Below are 23,416 nucleotides of genomic sequence, written 5' to 3'. Positions count from 1 at the left end.
ATATATTTGTATGGTTATTTTTTGGATATAGATTAATTTTCTTTCACTCATCTACCTTCACCATTGATGATATGACATTATTATTGGATTATGGGTTTATCGTAAACTTCCACCTATCAAAATTTATCATTTTCCAATACAATAAAAGGGTCTCTCTTCACCATCTCTTTATGTAGATTAGTACGTACTTTGTGAGAAAAGTAAAAAAAAAGGCCTTGAGATACCTTCACTCTCCTATATGATATATTTCAGTTTCTTTAAATGGGTTACACTTTATTCGATTTGGTTCAATTCAAAACAACGATTTGTAATCTAAAATTGAAATCGAAATGAACAGAATTGAAATCGGTTTTAAAAAACCGAACCTATTTTATTTTGGTTCGATTGAATCGGTTTGAAACGGTGGTTCGATTTCCGGTTTGGTTCTTAATTGACACAATTCGTGCATCAGCGCATACGTTAAGGATAGGTACAAGCCCAAACCCTAAAGGGTTTGACACTTCCACACGTGAGAGGATGAATATCTAGCGCGCCGGAAAGCTTCTCTAACACATAAACACAGAGTCTTATCGGTAGAGTCCTCACTAACCGTCCGTTCTGTTGCCACGTCATCGATCTGTGAGAGTTCGTGTTCGACGGCTGAGATCATGGTTGCAGAGCTACTGGAAAAGCTCGGAGAAATTCCTGTATTCTCTTCCATCTCTCTCCTCCCCTGTTTTCCCTAAATTTTGATTTTGATTTTATTTTTTTTTTCTTCGATTTTAACTGGAAAATCTGCGGGAAAAAAAAAATTTATGCAGAAGATGAAGATCATGGATGAGGAAAAGGAATTCGAGAAAGAGAAGGAAATAAGGGTTTTGAATGGCAAAATCCATGACTGTAATGGCGAAGATGTTGTCGACGATGACGGTGAGGATGAAGACGATGATACGGTAGGACATGAGCAGGAGGATGGAGATGAGGATGAGGAAGATGATGATGAATACGGTGAAAATGGTGAAGATGACGGGGAAGATGATGGTGTTGAGGAGATTCCTCGTTCTGCTGCTGCTCCACAAGTTTACTCCATAGATGACGAGGAAGACGATGAAGAGGATGATGAGGAAGACGATGACGATGATGACGACGACGACGACGACGACGACGATGATGATGATGACAGTGAGGAAAACGACGATGAAGACGAAGGAGAGGAAGAGGTAATAATAAATAATCTCTCAACTGCAGCCTTATTTTTTCTGTAGCAAAATACTCTTCCACTGCAATTTCCTGATTTCATTGAGAAGCCTAGTACTGTTCTTAGCTTATTGCTTTTTTTTTTTTTTTTGGTAGAAGCTTATTGCTACTCTTCATCTCAAATAAGTCTTCCTACTTTATATGCAATAAAAATGTCCATTCTATAGATCTCTCTTGATACTATATTTTTTTTATATGCAAAAAAATGTCCAATCTGTAGATCCTTCTTGATCCTGTATAGTTTCTATGTATATTTTTCTTTGTGTTTCTAGTCTTGAATATAAAAATTTATTGGTCTCCTTTTACTATGATTTTAGCTTTAAGCTTGACATGGCTACCAAAGAAACAACCCCACTCCGCTCCCCCCCCACCCCCACGCACCGCTCACCCCACCCCACCCCTAACCCCCTACCCCACCTCCAAAAAAAATAAAAAAAAAAAAAAGAAAGGAAAAAAGGATGGGAAAAATGACCTTGGTTTCCGTCTTACCAGTTTGCTTACATATGTATTCTATTTAATTGTTTGCAAATATAAATTACCTTTATTTCCCTACATATTAGTTCATTGATATCTGTGATATTTGTAGACACGCTCAACACCCACACCCCCACCCCCCCCCCCCCCCCCCCCCCAAAAAAAAAAATTATACTATGTGCTTAATCATGTGAATAAAGAAAAACTTCACTGAGAAATGATTGGATAGTTTATTTGCTAGGGTTTTCATGTTCCATTCAGCTGCGAGTGCCATCTATAGGTTCCCTTTTTTGTTGGTCTTGTATTTGTGGTATCTGCTAATCAATTGTGTATGGTCAAGCAATGGAGTATCCTTCGCTCTCCTGATGCTTCTGATTCTTAGCCCCCCCCCCCTTTCTTTTTAACTGCAATTTTGTTTTGCAGATTTTGTGGTACTGTTCATTATCATCTTTATTTAACCCTCACTACACTTTAGATGTATGCAAGTTGTTGATGTTATAGGAGTATTTTGCTTAAAGTTAACTTGATAATAGTGTGTATTTGTGTGTTTTATTCCCTCTTATTGCTGTTTTACTCGAGTTTACAACAAACCATGAAACATGCTAATTTTATTTGTTACAAGTTTTGTGGCTGTAATGAAGCAACTTCTTAAGTTTCTCTTCTATTTTAGTGGTGTGGTTGTAATGAAGCAACTTCTTGAGTTTCCATTTCATTTTTTTCTGTTTTGTCATAGAGATACCTTATGTTACTGGCAGTATTGGTGTGTACCAATTTTTACATTGTTCTCTGTTTCTGGTTTTCAATTTATGGTTCTTACATTGCTTATCTTTTGAATGGGTTTATCTCTTTTATGGTTTGCTTTTGCAATTCCTTTGTGAAACTATTCAACATCATGTACTTTACTTAAAAATCCAACTTTTTTGAAAAAAAATAACTGTTGCAAGTTTTGAAAATGCTGACCTCTTTTGTTGAGAAGAGTTTGATCGGTTCTTTTGCTTCTTTTATTATTTTAAGCGCCACTTGGGGGGGGGGTAGAGTTGAGAATATGGTGTTTTGCGGCTTTTGCCTATTCTAGGGAATAAGGAATTCCTGGTTAGTTACCCTGTCACTAAACCACTGTTCGCTTTACATCTGATACACATACAAAGAGGTTGGGATGCACATGCTTGATATGGCTCACTAAGGATCCTTTCTTTACCTAATTTCAGCTTGTATGGCTATCTGATTTGTAGATCCTTCTATTAGATTAGATTTGACTCTGCAAAAGAATTTGACTGATCCGATAGTCTGTATTATCCAGTGAAGTCATTTGTTTTAAGAGTTCTACATTGGACATGTTAATTTGAAGTCCTGACCTATCATTCGTATTCACAGGTGTGATGTTTGCTAATGAATTTTGGCATTCCCTTTTGTTCTTTTTTTTTTTGGGTTCATCTGTCTGCGTGTGTTTGGCCATGTTCAGTTTTTCAAATAGTACATTTTTTGGGCTTTGTATTGTTAAGTCTTCTTCATCTTCATCTTCTTTATTTTTGAAAAATTCCCCTCATTATTTTCTCTCTCAACAAAAACCTGTTTAGTGCTATTTCCGTAGTATGACACTATAACAAATGTTAAGTATGGCATAAATGTTTTCACATAACCCGCATAGGATGGGCTTCCTTGACAGCCCACCTTATTGTGCCATGTGGTGATGTGGCAATTCTGACCATTGCATAGAGAGTGCTGGATATGGATTAGCAACATGTCAAATTTAGAGGCTAATTCAATCATGTACCCCACTAGTGTATTGGAATGTGTTCACATGTATGCCCACCCACGTCAACAATTCTTTGACTGCTACTGTGTAGTCTCCCATACTCCAACATTTTCAAAGCTCTATTTTGCCACCTAGCAAACTATGTTGGAGCTTAAATTTTATTTGTGAACGGGGCACCTTGAGGTCTATCTATCTACAAAATTTGGGCCGCGACTGAGCTGCCACATCTTTAGTTGGACGAACTAAATTTGTGTTTGGTTTTGGCTAGGCTTGAGGCCTTCTAAAGCCCAATCACAATGAGAAATACCATGTATAGTACCATTCATTATATAATGAAGTGTTTTGCTTAATGCGGAGATTGCTTTGAGCGTAGAGATGTTTAAAGTTCATCAGCCAAAAAGAGAAAGACCTGAATATAAAATTTTTTAAGCAGTCTGGATATAGGGAAACCCAATCTCAGTCCTCTCTGGGTTGTTTAATAGATATTTAGGACCTTACATTGGTTTCAGCTTTCAGGTGGTGTGGGTTATGGTTCTGTCAGATGTTGAGTTTTTGTGAAAGCACTTAGCACTTTAAAATGTTGTGTACAATGATGAAATGGGCCTGGTGGAGTCAGGACTCAACTTCATTGGGTTAGGGTTTTCAAGTAAAGTGAGAATCCTTGGTTTATCCTTGGGTTGGATTGACTAATGAGGTTGAATGTCATTTTCTCAAGAACTTATCCCCCCAAGGCCCGGAACAAAGGGCCATATGTATGGATTAGTCTAAAGTTTGCTTACCTGACTGAAGCCAGTAAAATTCAAATTTGCTACTTAATTCAGATACGTGACACAAGATCAATTTTTTAAATTTATTTGGACTGCAGTTTCCATTCTAGTTTCTTTATTTTTACTGACTGTTACACAATTAACTTTTGTATGATTTGCATAAACCAACCAAACACTGCCATGAAGGGTTCAAGAGACAAAAAGGAATAGTTTGGGGAATACCATTATACTTACCCGCTAAGAAAGCTTTTTTGATCTTTGTTTTAGCTTTGTGACCCATAGTAGGATTTTATGACCTGTGGGGGAGGGGTGGAGATGGGGGTGCTTTGGGGTTGACATTTGGCGAAGTTATTTATTTTGGAAGATGCTTTGGTGGTGTCATCTGTTGGGTCTTACTTTCAACAACATGGGTTATCTGTTTTATTTTCTTTCAAACCATTTCATGATTAAAATATTGCTTCTGTGAGTAATTTTCTTTGGCATTTCAGAACAACTAGTAAACTATTATTATGTTTATCGTTTTGTATTTTTTACTATCATATGTGAGGGTCCTTAGATCTTGCGTAAAAAAACTATAAAATTTTGTAATCTGGTTTTGGCTTGAGTTTGGGATTTTATAATTAACCCAGACTCAAGATAGAGGATAAGTTACTGGGTTTTTATCTCTGTGGGCTTTTGATTGCAGTTAGTTGTTGGTTTTTATGGTGTCTTGGGAATTTAAACCACCATCAGTGCCATTGTGCACTTTCAAACATAGTTTAAAAAACCGAAATGCCCCCTCTTTTGGTCCAGTCTCGATTCATGACTGCCCTGTTCAAAAAACTCAGGTGGTTTTTGAAATCTGTCCCTTTTTTGGGGGTGAACTGCCCTGTTCAATTGGATAAATTTTCCGGTTTATCATTATTTATCTTTGAAACTTGACATTTATTTATTATTTTTATCCTTTGGTGAAAACCGGACTGAACTGGGCAGTGTTTCGGTTATGAAATCGGCTGTCTAATTGTTCCTTCATACTTTCTGCCTTGGGTATTCTTACAGGCTTAGTGACCCATGCTTATTAACATATATTTATATTGTTTTATTTGGGGAGTCTGATGATTTGCTTAGAATTTATTCTCTCATCCTTTGTATCTCCTCCTAATGTGCATACTTTTCTTATACCTCCTTTTGATAATTATTCTGCTTCATTCATGATCTCGTGTTCTAGCTGTCTCATTTTCTGACATTATGGTATGTTAACTACATAGGAGGATATGGGAACAGATTATCTTGTAAGACCTGTTGGTCGTGCTGAAGATGAGGAAGATGCTCGTGATTTTGAGCCGGTGGAAGAGAATGGAGAGGAGGAAGATTTCGATGAAGAGGACAAGGACAATGATGATGACACTGGTGGAAAGGGTGAGATCTCGATCAAGAGGAAGAGATCAAGTAAAGATGATTCTGATGATGATGGTAGTGATGAGGATGATGAGAGACCATCGAAGCGATAGGGTTGGGGATCTTTGGGTTAAAGACTGACCATGACACTTAGGTCATAGTCTCTCCTTTCACCCTACCCCACTCTCTTTGTAGAAAGAAAGGAAGAACACTTCATAGATTCTTTCTTTTTCCCCTTTTCAGTCCCTGTTACCAAACCTTTGTCCCTCCTCTTCTCTGTCATGGTACAGTGAATTGGGGTTGGCTAGTGTCATTTGGGAATGCTGCTTGAGGTCTATGGGTTGTTAGTGAGAACTGTGAAGACAATAGGTTTAGGCCTTATGTACCTTGTGAACCTAGATCAGTTGTTAATGTCTAATGTTATTAGTTTCTGAAAAAAGACATTTTGCTTTGCGCAGACTGTAGATGTGACCTTTTATGTACTTTGTATTTTAGGTTTATGTGATGTACTTTGCTCTTTTTTTGTTTTCTGTCAGATGGAAAGTGAATGAACCATTGCTCTGTCTTGGGTTCTGGGGTATAAAACCAAACAATGGGAGAGGGAATGGAATCTTACAAAATGATGCTCATTGGTAGAAGTTGATCAACTAGATAGGGCAAGCAATAGCTGTAACCTTTTTGTTAATATTTTATGGATAAAAGAACCCTATTCGCTTGTGTGTATCTATGCCCAGACACATAAAAGCATGATAAGACCATGTTGCCCCCCTCGATGTCTATGTGTGGCCTCACACTGGTCTGTGTGTTCGTGTAATGACCATGCGAGCAGGTGGCATTCTCTTACCTTTAGTTTATAAACCCAAAACTAGATAGCTTACCATTCCATAAAGTATTATAGGATGTCCCTTGACATATATGAAAGCAGGAATGTGAAATGGTTATAGATTCTACCCAGAAAAAAAAAATGTGTAAAACAAAAGTTGGATAAGTGAAGGCGTTCTGGGTTATTTGAGAAAGTTCACTAACAAATTTCTCATTTGTTTTTCTTCTAACCTTCCAATATTTTCAATAATTCTCAAGCTTAATATATAGTTCTCCAAGCAAATGGCAGAGGGGAAACGAACCAATGAAAGAGTGGTGAAACGACTTTGTATGTAGGGGCAGATAGGTTTTTCATTAATAAGAGAGAGAACACTCTGGGGCTTCTGGGGAGTTGGCTAACAGCCTTTCCCTTAAAATTAAATTTAGAACTCTAGATGTGGACTGTATTTAGAGTACGCCCTTCTCAAGGTATTTTATTTTTATTATTATTCTCTCTTCTCCATAGCTATTGTGGGTTGCCACCGATAGGGATGTAAATGGATAGTCGAAATCGAATTCAAATTTGTATTCGTATTCATTTAGGGGTATCCATATTTGGTTAAAAGGTATCCAAAGTAAAATCCGAATTATCTAAAAAATAATTATTCGATCTGATTAAATAATCAAATAATGATTTTGAAGGTTTTTGAAGTTTAAACAGGTTCTACAGTATGAGGAAAAGAGCTAAAACAATTTAGAAAGATGGATTAAGAGCAAATTATATTCAGTGGGGGGAGGAATGTTTAGATTACACAAGTCAGCTAGTAAACGGATAGTTGAAAATCCGAATTCAATCTGCATGTATTCGTTTAGGGTATCCGAATCAGGTCAAGAAATATTCGGATCCAAACACATTCAATCCGTATCTGATCCATTTATATCCTTAGCCACCGATGATACCATTTCATGCATACGACCATTAATATGGCATGGGAGGTTCCTCCTACAACCTGCAACTTATGGAATTATCCACTTTTCTTTTTTCCTTAGGCTTTGTTTGGATGCAAGGGGAATGCAATTTTTTTATGTAAAGTGAAATTCTTTTCCCAGAAAAAATAAATTTAGATGTTTGATTGCAAGGGAAATATACATTACATGTGACAAAATTTCACTTAACCATTAAAATCTCCTTTATTATTTCCCCACCAAAATAAGAAGAAAAAAAAAAACCCTACTCTCACGATCTCTCACGCTCGTGACTCTCACCCCGTTCATGATTCTCAACGATCTCTCTCTCTCTCTCTCTCTCTCTCTCTCTCGACCCAATTGGGTTTGTTTTGACCAAAAGACTTTGGCTTTAAGCCAGATGGAGCATTACCCTGTTGAGTTTGTTTTGATCAAAAGACTTTTGGAATTGACCTTTCAGTCGTTATCACTTGTGATCTATTACTGTTTTCTTTGTGATCATCTTTTATATTATTTTAAATATTTATTTATGCTGCATTCATTTGATATATAAAATAAAATGGTTTATTTTGGTTAGTGATAGAACATAGTATCTGATGACATCTGGTTTGATTTGGTGCAGACCTTGAATGACCTGATTCACATAATTAATATAAATTTTGAACAGCTGGGTGGGTTCTGGATTGAAAAGTACTCTCTCCCCCCCCCCAACCATTTTTTTTTTTGAGGACTTTGGTTGGATTATTAGTTTTTTAAAATTTTACATCAATTTTACATCCAACCAAATAGTTATGATAAATTAATTTTACTTCACTTCTGTTGCAACCGAACGACTCAAAAGGAAAAAAAAAATCGCTTCACTTCCCTTCTCTTTCCATTTTCCTTGCAACCAAACGCAGCCTTAATTATTGGATGAAATACAATATTGCTTTACACCGCCCCCCCAAAAGAAAAATGAAGTATTTTAGACGCTTTAATTAAAATTGTTCCATTTACTTCGTGTATTACTCTGAACACCATATATACTTAGTCGGCCATGTAGCATTAAACATTTTGCCTTTCATTTTCCTAATATTTAAAAAGGAAAAAGTTATACGGATCACTCGTGTGTATATTTCTCACACACTCTCTCTCTCCTTCTTGACATGTGAGGCATGCTTTGTTTTTTTTTTTTTTTTGTAATAATAAAAAAAAATGGAAAAATTACGCCCTCCTCTCCTGTACTTTGACAAAATTATTCGTGGATCTAAGGGGTTGAAGAAATTATGCCCCCTCCCCAGGCTTTGACGGTGTCGATTAGTTTTAAACCTCAAAAAAATACCATATTACCTAAAAGAAAAAATCCTTAATAGGGTAGCTGATAACATTCCTGCAACTCTGTCCCCTCTCGCTCTTCCTCAAATTTCCACTCCTCAAACCAGGCAATCTGTTTCAGATACCAAGAGAAACAACTAGTACCAGAAGAGCCCATTTCATTCTCGAATCTTCAGCTTCTCTTGCTAATCACCAATCGATCGAAAATACCCATTTGCAAACACGAGTTTGTCTTCTGGTTTGGGTTCTGAACCTCTCTGTGATTGCGTGGCAAAGCATAGTGGGATCCATACGTGTTAATCCACGTTCGAACTCGATCTAAGGTCTACTTTCGGAGGAGGAAGAAATTTACTGTTATTAGACTTCAATACTAGTAATTTGTATCATAGATTGATAATTTTGATGAATCGGTAGTAATCTGTATCACTGGATCCCCTTATTGTACAGCCGAAGGTTGAGAGTTAGGTTTTCGGATTTTTTTTTGTCTCTATCTGTTTTTTAATCTTGTTCCGAGAGATTGCTTCGCTGTTTTGTACAGTTTAGCTTTTCATACGAAAGCTTATCAGAACTGAAAGAAGGACTAAAGTACTAATTCCATATATCTTCTCTTTCAAATCTTCAAAAGTGGCGAAGATGAGTTTGAGCGCTGCTGCCGAAGAAGATTCGCCTCCAGAAATACATCTCCCTTCGGATATTGATTGGCAAATGTTAGACAAATCCAAATTCTTCTTCCTTGGCGCCGCGCTCTTCTCTGGAGTTTCTGCTACACTTTACCCACCCCATTAAAGTTCATAATTAACCCAGGAACTCAAATCCCATAAACCCTCTTTCACTGGGAAGAAACTTATTTGTCATCCTTCCACTCCTGATGAACCCTGAGCTGAGAAAAGGGGTAATCAATGTCATCTCCCAAGAACTCAAATTCCACGAACCCTAAAATTTGTACTTATGTTTTAAAAGGGGTAAAGCCCGAGTCTTTTCAGGACAAAAATCGTCTGCAATTCCGATCTCGTACAATTCTGTGCAATACCACCTTCAGGCGGTGACACGTGTATTGATACCAATACAATGGTCCAGATTTGATTTAAATATCTCTTCATTGATTTAATGTTTTATTAGTTGTACTAGATCTGGACCATTGTATTGGTATCAATACACGTGTCACCGCTTGAAGGTGGTATTGTACGGAATTGTACAAGATCGGAATTGCAGACGATTTCAACCCGTCTTTTCAAGGTTGAAGAAAACAGAGGTTCAAGAAGCAGCCCTCTTTCATCTACGTGTAATTTTGACAAAGTACAAGAGAAAAAGCGGTGGAGGCGTAATTTTCCCAAAAAAAATCTATTCAAATTATAGTAGGCAAGTTTATGTTTGGGGTGTCACCATTAATTACACATTTAGTAGATAAAGAGTTTTGGGCTAAATTTTTGACAAAAATACCAATTCGTTGGTAGGCATGAGCTTAAACAAAAAAAAGAATTGGATTGAAGTCTATGTCAAAAACCAAAGGTAGGATGCTCAAAGGCCACGATTTGATACTAGGGTCCCAAAAAGTTGTTGGATCACTATTGTCAGTCCAAATCTCCTCCACTAGCCATCCTAACTCCTTACATGCCTCAATCTAAATAGTAGGGCCCTTGTGCCTACCTCAGTATGGTTTCCTATCACATAATTGGACATAAAAGAGAAGCAAGTATTATGTTGGATTAAACAAGAAGCCCATCCTATCATTCCTGAAGTTATGTCAGAGATAGTCGAACAAATATGAATGTTTTTATGTTCGTATGTTCTAGGGCTATATTGGGTGGACGAGAGAGGGGTGTCCTTGGTTTGGGTTTTGCTTTATGCCTGGATCATGCAACTAGTATCTTGCACTCCTCAATATATTGGTTGGGTTAGTCCTTTCCTTGGAGAAGGCAATCTCGTTCCTATGTCTCCAAATAAAATAGCAAATGATGACGAAGATTTTGAAAAAACCCTTACTGCACTCAGCTAGAATAGTATTGGAATTAAATAAATGCATTATGAGTTGTTGAAAATTAGAAGTAGAGAAAGACTCAATTCACAACCCAAGAGGGCTTGCAGCCAAAATCTTTTGATGATATCACATGATATAAAGGTTTGCCATATAGATTCAGGATGTGAATAACAAAAGCCACATGACGGGTCTAATGCCATCCATCTTTCTAGTAAGTATTTTGTAGGAATTCAACCAAGAACAAGACTTCAGAAAAAAAATCAAAAATCAAAAATTTGGGTGGATGTCCAGTTTCCAAAAAAATCACCAACAGTGACAGCAAATATAAGAGCATTGACACCTATTGGAATTTACATTAGGATTAGAATTTTGTAAATATCTAATTGCCAATTTAACAGTAAAAGCTCCACTATGCGATATGTTGCATCTCCAAGAATCTTGACTTTGGAGTATGGGTATGCACAAAATTTTATTCACAATGTCTATGGACAGAACAGTAGAAAGCATATTGAGATTCCAACATTGAGCAATGGTAGCATTACTTACCTTGACCAAAAGAGATTGCTCAAGTTCCATATTTGTGACATTACTCAAGCAAGGTATATTCAATATCCATGGGTCATGCCAAAAATATGTAGATTCGTCATTCCCAATCGATCTAGTGACAATATTTTATTCACAATGTGAGTCATGTTGATGAACCGCACGACGTCCTCTCCAGTGCCTCCATTGGTTTGGTGTATAGATTGCTTTACACATCGTCGTAGGATCCCCTACCCCTATTTACGAAGGCTCTTTTTGGCTTGGTTTCTATTTGTATTTATTTGACATATTTCTATTTTTACAAGTGTTTGGTATAATTTATAGCACTTATTTCTATTTATAATAAATTAGAATAAATCATAAATTACTCTCAAGCTATTTGTGATTTGTGGCAATATATCATTTATGTTGATTTTTATTACCTTAAATGAGCATGTGTGCTAAACCACTCAAAATCAATAGTAAATATGTAACTTCAGCATGTTTTATACTTTTCCAATAAAAAACCCCAAATCCTACCACCTCTCTTGCTCGAAGCTCGAAGCTCAAAGTTGAAGGTGAAAACTGAAACCTATTTTTTCATTATATAATCTATTTTATAAATAGTAACCAAATGAATACTATTTGCGGTCTATAATTTATTATCACAAATAATTTCTACAAAATAGTTAATACATACAAATAGAAATCATACCAAAGAGAGCTGTAGACTTATCAATATTGTGAATTCTCAAGGGCCATGGTAGAGGTCACATGTTAGGGAGGTAATAAAGTGTAGAATCTAAGATCATTTTCCCTTCTAATTTTTAAGGTGCAAGAAATACAGTCACTAACCTGTTTTTCTATCCTTGCCACTGTGGTCCTCAATTTCCCTTTTTTCCTTCAGTAGTCTCCCATATTTAGTTTAAAGACCATACGGGTCTATCGTGTGGCAGGATGAAAATAAGGATAATATTGTAAATTTATCAATTATATATAGAACGCTATCTGTTTGCATGGTCACCGCATTAGTGTATAAGTCATGGAAGGCCACATGGAAGCATCTTCAGTGCATGGGGTGGGGGGGTAATGCAGTCTTTTCATGCCCCCTTGTGTCTAAGTCTAAGTGTAGACATATGCAAGCAAGTAGTTTTCTTTTTCCCATATATATTGAAAAAAAGAAGCCTAGAAGGCACAGGCAGTGTGACTTCTACACTCAGACACTGGGAGGGGCGAAATGACGGCCCCACCCTAATGAAAAATGGAAATCCCACTGTTGTTGATGCTCTCATGTGCTCCCATTAGTCCTCACACTAGTGTAGGTTCATGGCACCTTTTAGGGGGGGGGGGAAGAGATTCTCTCAAACCGGTTGGGCACCCAACTAAGAGTTCGACGACTAGGAGGACTTGGGGTGTGTGCCCATGTGTTGGGATGCATGTTCAGATCCTCTCAGCCGTCAAAAGCATGGTTGGGCCCCAGCTAGTTGGAGAGGAGCCAAATCCATTATAGAAAACCCTCTCCCACATACATATATTTTTTGGAGAAAAGGAACCTTGCTCCCTTGCATTGTCTCTACACCTAGACATAGGCGGATGCAAAAAGACTATGTTTCCTTGCCCATATGCCTTTGCACGCCCATTGACTTGTGTGTTTGTGTAGTGGACACGCAAGTGGATAGGGTTCTCTTGTCCATATTTTGGTGAAAAAGAAAATTCGTCAAGAATTTATATCTTACAATGTTTATTGTCCATGGTATACCCTACACCCTCATACAGCTGTGTCAATCTCTCTCCTTTACCTATGTAATGACCTCATTGTCCCCCTTTAATTATATCAAAGGGAGAGCTCTAAATCGGTGTTTCTTGCTAGTGTTGCATACACTTTTAGATAGAAAACATTCTCCCATTTATAATAATAATTAGTATTATATTTATTTTTTGAGAGATTTTTATAAAAGGCATCATGACTTCTTCACTAGTATACGTGCCAATCGAAGTAAACGTGAAAGTCTCAGTGACAGGGGATTTCCACATGTCATGTGTTGTAGAGTGATTATTTTTCCCTTCCATGTGTCTTGGCATAGAGATCATGCTATTTTCTACTGTAATTTTTTGGGTAAGCATTCTCGTTCTTTTTTTTTTTTTTTTATAGAAAGAATTATCCTATTTCGATTATTATTATTATTATTATTATTATTATTATGATTTCTCCCATTTATTGGAGGTATATTGGAAACGGTTTCTAGATGCAGCGTGGTCCCTGCGCCAGCACGTGGGATGTACAATTTATATGTCGGTCGGTTTCAGACTTTCAGTAATTCGTGAGGGTTCTTTTCTCTCTCTCTGCTATAAAAGCCTGAAGCCCTAATAAGATCTAGTTTTCCTCCCCGTCGGTTCTTGCGGACTTGAGAGCTCGCAAGCCAATAAGTGGGGAAAAGAAGGATAAATCTAGGGTTTAGGATTTCCACTTTTGCAGGAGACGAGTATCTGTATTTTTTTTCTTTCTTCGTCGGGTTCGTTTTTAGGGTTTTCGTCGAAGATCAGTCAGCCGTTAGGGTTTTTTGAGCTCGTCGTTCTGGCATCTCCTTCCTGTCCATTAGCTTATTGGTTTTTCTAGGTTTATCGAATTTAAATCGGTAAGAGGAATGTCTACGGAGAGGAAAAGGAAGGTGAGCTTGTTTGATGTGGTGGACGAAACTTCTGTCTCCGCGAAGAAAGCTAGTGTTAATGGTGGCTCTTTCCTCAATCCTGCCATTAATAAATGGAATGGCCGACCTTATTCACAGAGGTACTATGAAATCCTGGAAAAGAGGAAGACGCTTCCGGTATGGCAACAAAAAGAAGAATTTTTCCAGGCTCTGAAGGCTAACCAGTCGTTGATATTGGTTGGAGAAACTGGTAGCGGAAAAACAACTCAGGTTAGTGTGGATAATCAAAATCTTCCGCTCTTCTTCTCTTCTTTGGTATCTAATTTCTGATTTTGAAATGCATATTGTTGAATGTGGAGTAATAACGAGTTTCCGTTTAGGTTTTGGAATAGACATGCTTACTTATGTGTGCAATGATCGCTTCGTTTGTTGCTTCAAGTTTGTAAAAGTTGTAATCATTATATATATGTTGCAATGTTTAGGTGTATAACATATTCCCCTAAACTGTTTATGTTACTTGCGTATTGATCGACTCTTCCATTATCAGTTACGTATTCCGTATGATTATTTGCATAGCATCTTCGGGTGAGCTTGTTATGGAACCTCTAGAATAATGCTCTGATGAACGGAATAAAACTTGTCTGAAACTAGAAATGAGCATTGATTGGGAAATAGATTGATTGCTTCAATTGGAAATTCCGAAATACACATTCTCAGTGTCATTTTGGACTCATTATATGCGTAGATTTGGAAAGCAGAATGAAGATGATGTTCTTGATGTTAGGCGAATGAGACATTATTCGGGTCTGGGCTTCATAGTTAAATAACCTCTTCCCTTCCCTCCTAAAGAAAATAGCTTGGATAGCAGAGGTTGATTAATTTTATGTGTTTGTTTTAAGAGCAACCTTTGACAATATGTCTATTGCTGCTCTACAGATCCCTCAGTTTGTTTTGGATGCGGTTGAATTAGAGACACCTGACAAACGAAAAAAGATGATGATAGCCTGCACACAGCCTCGTAGGGTTGCTGCGATGTCTGTGTCCCGTCGAGTTGCGGAAGAGATGGATGTAACAATTGGAGAAGAAGTCGGTTACAGCATCCGGTTTGAAGATTGCAGTAGTTCAAAAACTGTTCTAAAGTAAGTTTCTTTGTTGTGTTAATGCAATAATATTGATTCTGATTACAGGCTGTCCACTTTTACTTATATTGTTTTCCTGTTCTTGATTTTGTCTTGTTGTGGTGTTGCATATTTCTATTATTTTCTTGCTAAAATATGGTGTATTTGTTGTTTTTGTGTTACTGCTTGTAGGTATTTAACAGATGGTATGCTTTTGAGAGAAGCTATGACAGATCCCCTTCTGGAACGTTATAGAGTTATTATACTTGATGAGGCTCATGAAAGAACCTTAGCAACAGATGTTCTATTTGGGCTTCTGAAAGAAGTACTGAAAAATAGGCCTGATATGAAACTGGTGGTGATGAGTGCAACCCTCGAGGCCGAGAAGTTTCAGGGTTACTTTTATGGTGCACCTCTTATGAAAGTTCCTGGAAGGCTCCATCCAGTAGAGATATTCTACACACAGGAACCTGAGAGGGATTACCTTGAAGCAGCAATTCGAACGGTTGTGCAGATACACATGTGCGAGCCTTCTGGTGACATCCTTGTTTTCCTTACTGGTGAGGAAGAGATTGAAGATGCATGCAGGAAAATAACAAAAGAAATTGGAAATATGGGTGACCAGGTGGGCCCAGTGAAAGTAGTTCCTCTGTATTCAACACTTCCTCCAGCTATGCAGCAGAAGATTTTTGAGGCTGCCCCACCTCCACTGAAGGAAGGTGATCCTCCTGGAAGGAAGATTGTAGTGTCAACCAACATTGCAGAAACTTCTTTGACTATTGATGGCATTGTTTACGTTATAGACCCTGGGTTCGCCAAGCAGAAGGTTTATAATCCACGAGTTCGGGTGGAATCTTTACTGGTCTCTCCAATATCAAAGGCAAGTGCACACCAGAGATCAGGTCGTGCTGGAAGAACACAACCTGGAAAATGCTTCAGACTCTACACTGAAAAAAGTTTCCACAATGATCTCCAGCCACAGACTTACCCTGAGATACTGCGATCAAATCTGGCAAACACGGTTCTGACCTTAAAGAAGCTTGGAATTGATGATCTAGTGCATTTTGATTTTATGGACCCTCCTGCCCCGGAGACATTGATGCGGGCACTGGAGGTCTTGAACTACTTGGGTGCACTGGATGATGAAGGAAATTTGACCAAGCTGGGGGAAATAATGAGTGAATTTCCTTTGGATCCTCAAATGTCAAAGATGCTTGTTGTCAGTGCTGAATTTGACTGTTCAAACGAAATCCTTTCTATTTCAGCCATGCTCTCAGGTATGGTACCAAATTCTCTGTTGTCTTGCTTACTCTCATTTACTTCTTTTGGAACTTTATTGTGGACCGATTGGGACTGTGCACATGCAGTATAACATTGATCAAGACATGTTTATACTGTAAGTGCTCTGTTACATGAAAACACATGTTTTTGCATCAGACCCAGTCCCTATATGTGAATGGGGGTAATGGTAGATCAAATTCGTCATGGATCTTGCAAGTGTGCAAATTCATGCACCTTGCATTAGGGTTGTTTACTTTGTCCAATTAGGTTTGTCATCAGCAACTGCCTTGTTCGGGTTTCATGCCACTGGTTGGCATGCACCATAGAAATTCCTAAGTAAGTGCTGATGCAGATAGTTGCAGTTTCTCAGTATTCTCTCATGAAGCAAATGGTGTCGTCTCGCCTCTATGCATCTGCTGACCTACCGTGGGCCTCCTCTGTGATAACAATTTCTTTCTTTAGTACCCAATTGCTTTGTCCGGCCTAGGGAGGCTCAAAAAGCTGCAGACGAAGCGAAAGCTCGATTTGGACACATCGATGGGGATCACCTCACACTTCTGAATGTCTATCATGCATACAAGCAAAACAGTAAGCACCAAAATTTCTGGTCATTTGGATTACTTACAAGTCCGTTACGAAGTTTTTGTATCTAACCTAATCCGCTCTGTGATGGAACGTTGCAGATGAAGATCCTCAGTGGTGTTACGAAAACTTTATCAATCATAGGACCCTGAAGGCTGCTGATAATGTCAGGCAACAGTTGGTTCGCATTATGGCAAGGTTCAACCTGAAGTTATGCAGCACAGATTTCAACAGCCGAGACTACTACATAAACATAAGGAAAGCTATGCTGGCCGGTTATTTTATGCAGGTTGCTCACCTTGAGCGTACTGGTCACTATTTGACAGTGAAAGACAATCAGGTACATGTTTCTAGTATTGATAACATATATTTCAATTGATGAGTTATTTTTTTGATTGAAATTGCTAGAATCTAATGTATATTGAAGAAAAACCTGTGATGACATTGACCCCAATTGTTATTGGTTCAGGTGGTTCACCTTCATCCTTCTAACTGCCTGGATCACAAGCCGGAGTGGGTCATCTACAACGAGTATGTATTGACGAGTCGGAATTTCATTCGTACAGTTACTGATGTTCGAGGTGAATGGTATGTTTCTACATCTATTCAAGGACCTTCTGTTTACTCGTACATTGTGCATGGTTTTATGTATCACTATTCTAGTTGATGACTTATTGTAATATTAGGATGTATTGTGTAGGTTGTGGGGCTTATCTTTTAGTTGGATTGCAGCAGGTGGTTCTAAAACTCAGGAATAGTCATCGGATTGGTCAAGGCTGATACCGATCCAAAATTCCAAATTGGCCTGGATTGGACAATATTGGACAGATTTACCCCTTTTTTTTTATATGAGTTTTTATTACATTTTTACCCTTGGACCATACATGTGTATCAGGATTGGAAAGTTCAGGATCAGGATCGGTCAAGGCCGATATAGAAACATGGTCTAGTTTGAGGGCTGTAGTTCCTCCACAGTAGGCTTAGGATTTGCTTCATGAAAGAATATGTTCAATGGTCAATTGTGATAAGAGAAGCTTAGCTGGTTAGGATATTAGGGTGGGATTGTGGCTGCATGTATTGTCGTGGGTCCTTCCCATTGGTTGAACTGCTGGGTTATCTCTAGGTTGAGAAGTGCAGGCTTTCACACAGTAGGGCCTAAGATTTGCTTCAAGAACAATCTCATGGGCAGTTGTGCTGAGAGAGCTCTTATTAGAGGCAGTTGCTTAATCATTTTTTGGAGTCCAGTTATCATAGGCCAATCCTTTATTTGGTGAATGTGGTATTTCACTTTTTATTGTCTATTTGCTGCCAATTGACAAGGAAGAGGGGCTAATGGTCATTTATGCTGAGAGAGATATAAGAGGCAAATTGGCGGGGACTATTATTCTGTTGAATCTGGTTATCTTAGTCTATGCCTCTACTTGAACACCAATTGACAACGAATAGGGTAATAAAAAGATGATATGTTGGTTCCTCCATGGTCTAGAGGAGGTGACAAAGTGGGTCATATACCATGTAAGCTGAAGTGGTAGGGCTGTTTGTTAGTTTTCCAGGATAATGTGCTGATTCTGTTCTCTTTGCAGGCTGGTGGACATATCACCTCACTACTATGACCTAGACAACTTCCCTCAATGTGAGGCCAAGCGTGTTCTTGAGAGGCTTTACAAGAAGCGGGAAAGGGAAAAGGAAGAGAATAAGAACAAGAAGTGAGGGTAGGGTGAACTTGACAGGCTATTGTTGGGGGAGGATATATTGGACGTGGAAATTGGTAGAGTTCAATTTGTGCCTAAGAACCAAGGTTATTGGAGAATGGCTTAGAGGATAATGAAAGGCTCATATGAATTCTATATTATTTTTATGAAATTTTAGTGACTCGCTCTTCTTTACCTGGCTCTTTTATTCTTCGTTTTCTGTGTTTTGAACTATAATATGGTAAAGTCGTATTGATGTTGCCGATGGGATGTTTCTTCCCTACAATTCTTTTGGTCTTGAAGTTGTGAATGAGAGCCAGCAGGTGGGAGGTAAGGGAGCTGTAAAATGACAATATCTGGATTTACTTTAGTTATTGTCTTTGAATATAAGGTATTTGATCTTGTGGTTCCTCATAGGTCAAATTAAATCTTTAAAGTCTCCATCGTTGCCACTTAAAAAATTGAAGTGAAACTGATAGAATAGGAAAGTTTTGTCGCCATGATTGTGTAATCTAACTTATAATTCTCTTTGAATTTTGTAATTATATTTTCTTGGTTGTAATTATTTTTTTTTCAAAATTATAATAAATTAGAGAGGAAAGTTTTGTATTCGTATTGTGTAATATCTAACTTGGAACTCTCATTATTACACCCCCACTCCCCCCAAATAAAAAATAAAAAAAAACTCATCTTATGTTGTAATTAAGTCTTTTAGATGTAAGTTTTATTCTTTTATAATCGTAAGTGATTTAACTGCACAGTGAATATTAACAAAATCTTACCACCAAAAAAATATATTTGTTAACAAGATTTAGGATGTTAGTTTGGTGGGTAATCAATTATGTTAGTTTATAATGATTGTAAACATTTTTATTTTAGTATTAATTTGATTTTACTCTTTTTTCCTTTATTTCTTTTTCAACCAGGGTTCAATTCGATTGTAATGGGAATCATGGGGAAGCAAAGAATTTTAGAGATTTCAAAAAATAACTTTCATAAGCATTATTCATCAATGATTGTATAAAATTCTGTGGATGCGACTTTTATTTTAGGAAAAATTACTTAATTATCCACTATTGGGTTTACCTTATTGTTTGGTTCCACCGATTTAATCAAAAAGTTTGGGTATTACAAAAGTACCAAGAATAGTGTTTGTCCTACGCCTTATGTGGTATGCTCATGAGTGGTGATATCACTATCTTGATCAACGTTGATATCTCATACATTAAACCCACAGTCAAGAACATCTTACTTGCCCTTAACTCTCTCGTTGGCTCTGATGAGCCTAGAGATTATCTCTTCGTTCGCTACATAGGCCATGGAACTTATCTCCCTGCTGCAAATCCAAAAACATCAAGTTACCAAGAGGAAGTATCTTTTTCTCTCTAGCTTTGGGCGGAAACTCTTCCTTCATTCTTCACAATTCCTGATTATCCCTAGAGGTCGATTACCCCTTCCTATTACTCCTCACAAACCCACCCTAAACCCTGAGAATCGTGTGAAGGCATGAGGATCACTAACACCATTGTAAATCCAAAGGATTATTAAACCCCAACTACATTGGATTTCTTTTTCAGTGTTATTATTATTATGTGTTATTACATTTGGAAACACAAGAACCAAGTCGTGTTAAACCCAATCCGTATGTCATACTACAACAGGTAGAGTACTGGATCTCTAATGGCATCCGCATGCACTCTGATGAGCAATAGGTGATCATACATAACCATGCACCAACCCAGACATTAATACTCCCTTGTTTCAATAAATAAGTTCTAATTTGCACAGGGACCACTGATAACACCAAAAACATTTCTGGTTGGGTTGTTTCGCTTATAATCGAAGAGAAGTGCATCTTACTTTATACTAATTATATGATGACAGGCAAGCATCTTGAGGCGACAACAAGGAGCCTATTATATGGGATGAACCTAACTAGGGAAAAAGGATGGGAGATAGACGAAATCTGGAGTGATGCAAGGGAGTTGGAGAATCTCATGTTTGCTGACAACGCAAACTTATGGCCGTGGAGCGCAATACTCTTTTCTTGGAAGCTGCAGATGTTTTGTTTAAACCGAAGTTTTGTTACAAAAGCAACAATGATCTAGTTTTCTTAGTCAAAGCTAATTAGGGATCCTAATATCTTGATGGACATTCATTTTAGTAGTTAATAATTTTTCTTTTCTTCAGATTAAAAAAAAAAAAAAAAAACCTACACAAAGACTTAGGAAAAAGAAAAAACAAAAGACAAAAACAAGAACAAAAGCAAAGGGAGACAAAGTGAGCAGGAAAACTAAATCAACTGAAAAAAAAGAAGCAGAGATCCCCATATTGTCTCACTCATGGCATCTCAGCACCCTTTGATTGACCATTGCAAGCGTCGACCTCTACCGAGGTCTCAACCCCCAACCAAGAGCCATCACGCCTGACTTGTCGCACCCTTCCCCCCATTGCCTCAACCGCCACAAGCCTCCGTCCACATCGGCCTCGCCACTGCCCCATCGCCTCACCCATCAGAGAGAGAGAGAGAACAAAGTGGTTCATTGCAAAAAGGGTTTCTCTCACTCCTCTTTCCTTTAGCTTTCGTCCACTTTTCAACTGAAACTAGAGAGCTTAAATTGCAGGAAGAAGAAGAGGAAGGGGTGGGTAGGGGTTCCTCGTGTAGGGGTGAGTGAATGTTGAAGGAAGGAGAAGAAGAAGAAAAGGAAGTGACAGGTGGAGGTTCTTGGGGTGGGTTGGGTTGCTGCAAGGGGTGGAGGCGGGTGGTGCTGCTGGAAGAAGTAAAAGAGGAAGGGGGATGGGTGGAGTTGCAGGAGGAAGGGGAAGAGGAAGAAGAAGGGGTAGGAGAAAGAAGACGACTCCCCTTGGAGGAGAATATTTGCTGGAAATCGAACAATTTAGAATCGATTGAAGAAGATAATTATGACAAATCGGAAAAATTATAACCGATTGCGGGGGTGTTTTCGTGCAAGTCGTAGGTATACAAAGGAAGACATGAAAAACACTATTTTGTTTATATTTGTAATACCCAACCTCGTTTTGGATAAATTCATTCAACCAAATATATCATGGGTTTTTTTTGTAAAGACAAACCCAATAATAAGTAATCACGTAATTTTTCCTTTATTTTACCTTTCAAATGAATGAAATGATTTTTATGGTTTGGAATTAGTAGTGAGATATGAATGATGAATACAATTTTTTTAAAGGTTCGGAAATTTTATTCTCTTTCTTGTCACCAAATGAAGCCTTAGAAAAATGTAATGCGTATGAGTTGGTCAATGATATTTCCAAGGTAAAAATGACGGTGAGTGTGCGGAAGATTGCAGCAATGCCAAAATGTACGGTTCTCATCCTGCATGAATTATGTATTATCCTCACACTTGCTCTGAAAATGTGGGTTTCCTATGAATAAAATCCTTTGAAGAACGCTTGTGTGACTTATAAATTCTGCCTAAACCTATTCCACTATTTATTATATCCTGTATTGAATTTTGGCTTAGAAAATGAGATACTTGTGTCAATAACGTTCGCAACGAACGAGGGACTATCTTCAAAATTAAAAGAGCTTTACGCGATAAACTTACAAATTTGACATTTGGCCTATCTCATGAGTCCTACCAAAATTAGGATAAGTGAAGAGTTTTCAGCACAGGGGTTCTAATAAAAGTGAGGAAGAGAAGGAACATTTTCTGCAATTTTATGTTCTTTACAAAAGACGCTACATAGCAGCTTACCACGTTCCATTTTCAATCCAATAGTTTTGATAAATTTTTTATTTTGATGATACGGTCTAATTGCATCACTTTTTGGAGACATACGTGCAGCAAAAAAACGAACATCGGTATTCCTGTTCAATGAAAGATTATCAAGTTCTCACCTTGTTTCTGTCCATAATTAACTTTGATGAAATGGTTTAATTGCAATGTTTGAGAATTCTTGAGGCAACAAAAAAAGCTATCTAATACAAGTAGGCAACCTTATATATATCACGGCATGATCTCGAGTCGTCGTTGAGTAATTAGTTTTGACAAATTATTTATGATAATTGTTTGTTGGAATGGTGAGATTTTTTCCTCCTCTATCCTATTGGTTCCATCTGGTTTGCAAGGAAAATTTTTGTAATCATTACCTTATATAATTATGGAATTAATAATTAAATTTATGGCAAGAAAATACTGCCCCAAGGCATGTCTACCCAGGAGCATCTTTAGTACGAGGGAGTGTGGTCTTTGGTCTTCTCACACCTACTATGTCTGGACGTAGACACACATTAACAAGTAGCATTCTTTCTTTTTTTATTTTAAGGAGAAAGTTGGTTGGGAATGCAACTTCAGCACCAACGTATAAACCAATGGAACTGCGTATGGAAGCATCAACAGATCAGGCATTATTGGCTTATTGCCCTTCATAAGGGACAAGTAATCTTTATACCTCGCCATGTGTCTGGCACAACCCCCACATTTTCCCTTAAATTTAACACATTTTAAATTTGATTGATATTTTTTTTACTTTGCAATCAAATTTCCTTGATTTGAAAACCAAACTCAGTTTTATATCTAAAAAAAACACAAGGGAGCGAGTTCTCTAAGCAAACAGCTCAAGGGAAGGCACTAATGAGGGGCTACAAAATGTTTTTATTTTTTTAAAAATATAACAATATGGGAAGAATTGCTGGCTGAGATTACAAATTTACCCTTTATTGATTTTTTTTTTTTTCCAGAACACAATTACAAAATATGGTAAGAAATGTAGTAAAGAGATTACAGAAGTTCCTTCACAAATGGTTTGACTACATTTCCCTTCACTCTACTTGCAAACAGACACTGCCGTTTGTTTGCCTAGCAACGAGAGGATATGGCCTATTGAGACCTAATGTAATATGCAAGTTCCACTGGCATGGGA

General features: G+C 37.7%; 2 protein-coding genes across 4 annotated transcripts; both read left to right on the top strand.

Annotated features, from left to right (window-relative positions):
• Nucleotides 1-507: 507 nt before the first annotated feature.
• LOC122072009 (prostatic spermine-binding protein-like) lies at nt 508-6,165 on the top strand. The gene is made up of 3 exons (XM_042636509.1): nt 508-686; nt 801-1,199; nt 5,481-6,165. Exons 1-3 carry the CDS (start codon nt 648-650, stop codon nt 5,721-5,723), a joined length of 681 nt encoding a protein of 226 aa, XP_042492443.1. The 5' UTR covers nt 508-647; the 3' UTR covers nt 5,724-6,165.
• Nucleotides 6,166-13,518: 7,353 nt separating this feature from the next.
• On the top strand, nt 13,519-18,797 carry LOC122067085 (probable pre-mRNA-splicing factor ATP-dependent RNA helicase DEAH2). 3 transcript variants are annotated; one of them, XM_042630936.1, is made up of 7 exons: nt 13,519-14,109; nt 14,776-14,978; nt 15,150-16,234; nt 16,701-16,826; nt 16,922-17,160; nt 17,290-17,408; nt 18,404-18,797. In XM_042630936.1, exons 1-7 carry the CDS (start codon nt 13,837-13,839, stop codon nt 18,528-18,530), a joined length of 2,172 nt encoding a protein of 723 aa, XP_042486870.1. In that variant the 5' UTR covers nt 13,519-13,836; the 3' UTR covers nt 18,531-18,797. The 3 variants fall into 3 exon arrangements, with proteins under 3 accessions (XP_042486870.1, XP_042486876.1, XP_042486881.1); XM_042630942.1 differs by lacking the exons at nt 16,922-17,160; nt 17,290-17,408; nt 18,404-18,797 and having other exon boundaries at nt 16,601-16,732; XM_042630947.1 differs by lacking the exons at nt 16,922-17,160; nt 17,290-17,408; nt 18,404-18,797 and having other exon boundaries at nt 16,591-16,732.
• The last annotated feature ends 4,619 nt before the right edge of the window (nt 18,798-23,416 follow it).

The sequence above is a fragment of the Macadamia integrifolia genome, chromosome 2 (assembly GCF_013358625.1).
Source record: "Macadamia integrifolia cultivar HAES 741 chromosome 2, SCU_Mint_v3, whole genome shotgun sequence".
Taxonomy (NCBI): Eukaryota; Viridiplantae; Streptophyta; class Magnoliopsida; order Proteales; family Proteaceae; genus Macadamia; species Macadamia integrifolia.
The sequence above is the reverse complement of the archived record's forward strand: the minus strand, read 5'-3'. Positions and strand labels throughout refer to the sequence as shown.

Excerpts from the sequence above, each read along its gene's own strand:
- LOC122072009 (XM_042636509.1), top strand. The coding sequence starts at position 648 with ATGGTTGCAGAGCTACTGGAAAAGCTCGGAGAAATTCCT. Across the intron at positions 687-800 it reads AAAAGCTCGGAGAAATTCCT|AAGATGAAGATCATGGATGA; the intron begins GTATTCTCTTCC and ends AAATTTATGCAG. Across the intron at positions 1,200-5,480 it reads AAGACGAAGGAGAGGAAGAG|GAGGATATGGGAACAGATTA; the intron begins GTAATAATAAAT and ends TTAACTACATAG.
- LOC122067085 (XM_042630936.1), top strand. The coding sequence starts at position 13,837 with ATGTCTACGGAGAGGAAAAGGAAGGTGAGCTTGTTTGATGTGGTGGAC. Across the intron at positions 14,979-15,149 it reads AGTTCAAAAACTGTTCTAAA|GTATTTAACAGATGGTATGC; the intron begins GTAAGTTTCTTT and ends TACTGCTTGTAG. Across the intron at positions 16,827-16,921 it reads TCATGCATACAAGCAAAACA|ATGAAGATCCTCAGTGGTGT; the intron begins GTAAGCACCAAA and ends GGAACGTTGCAG.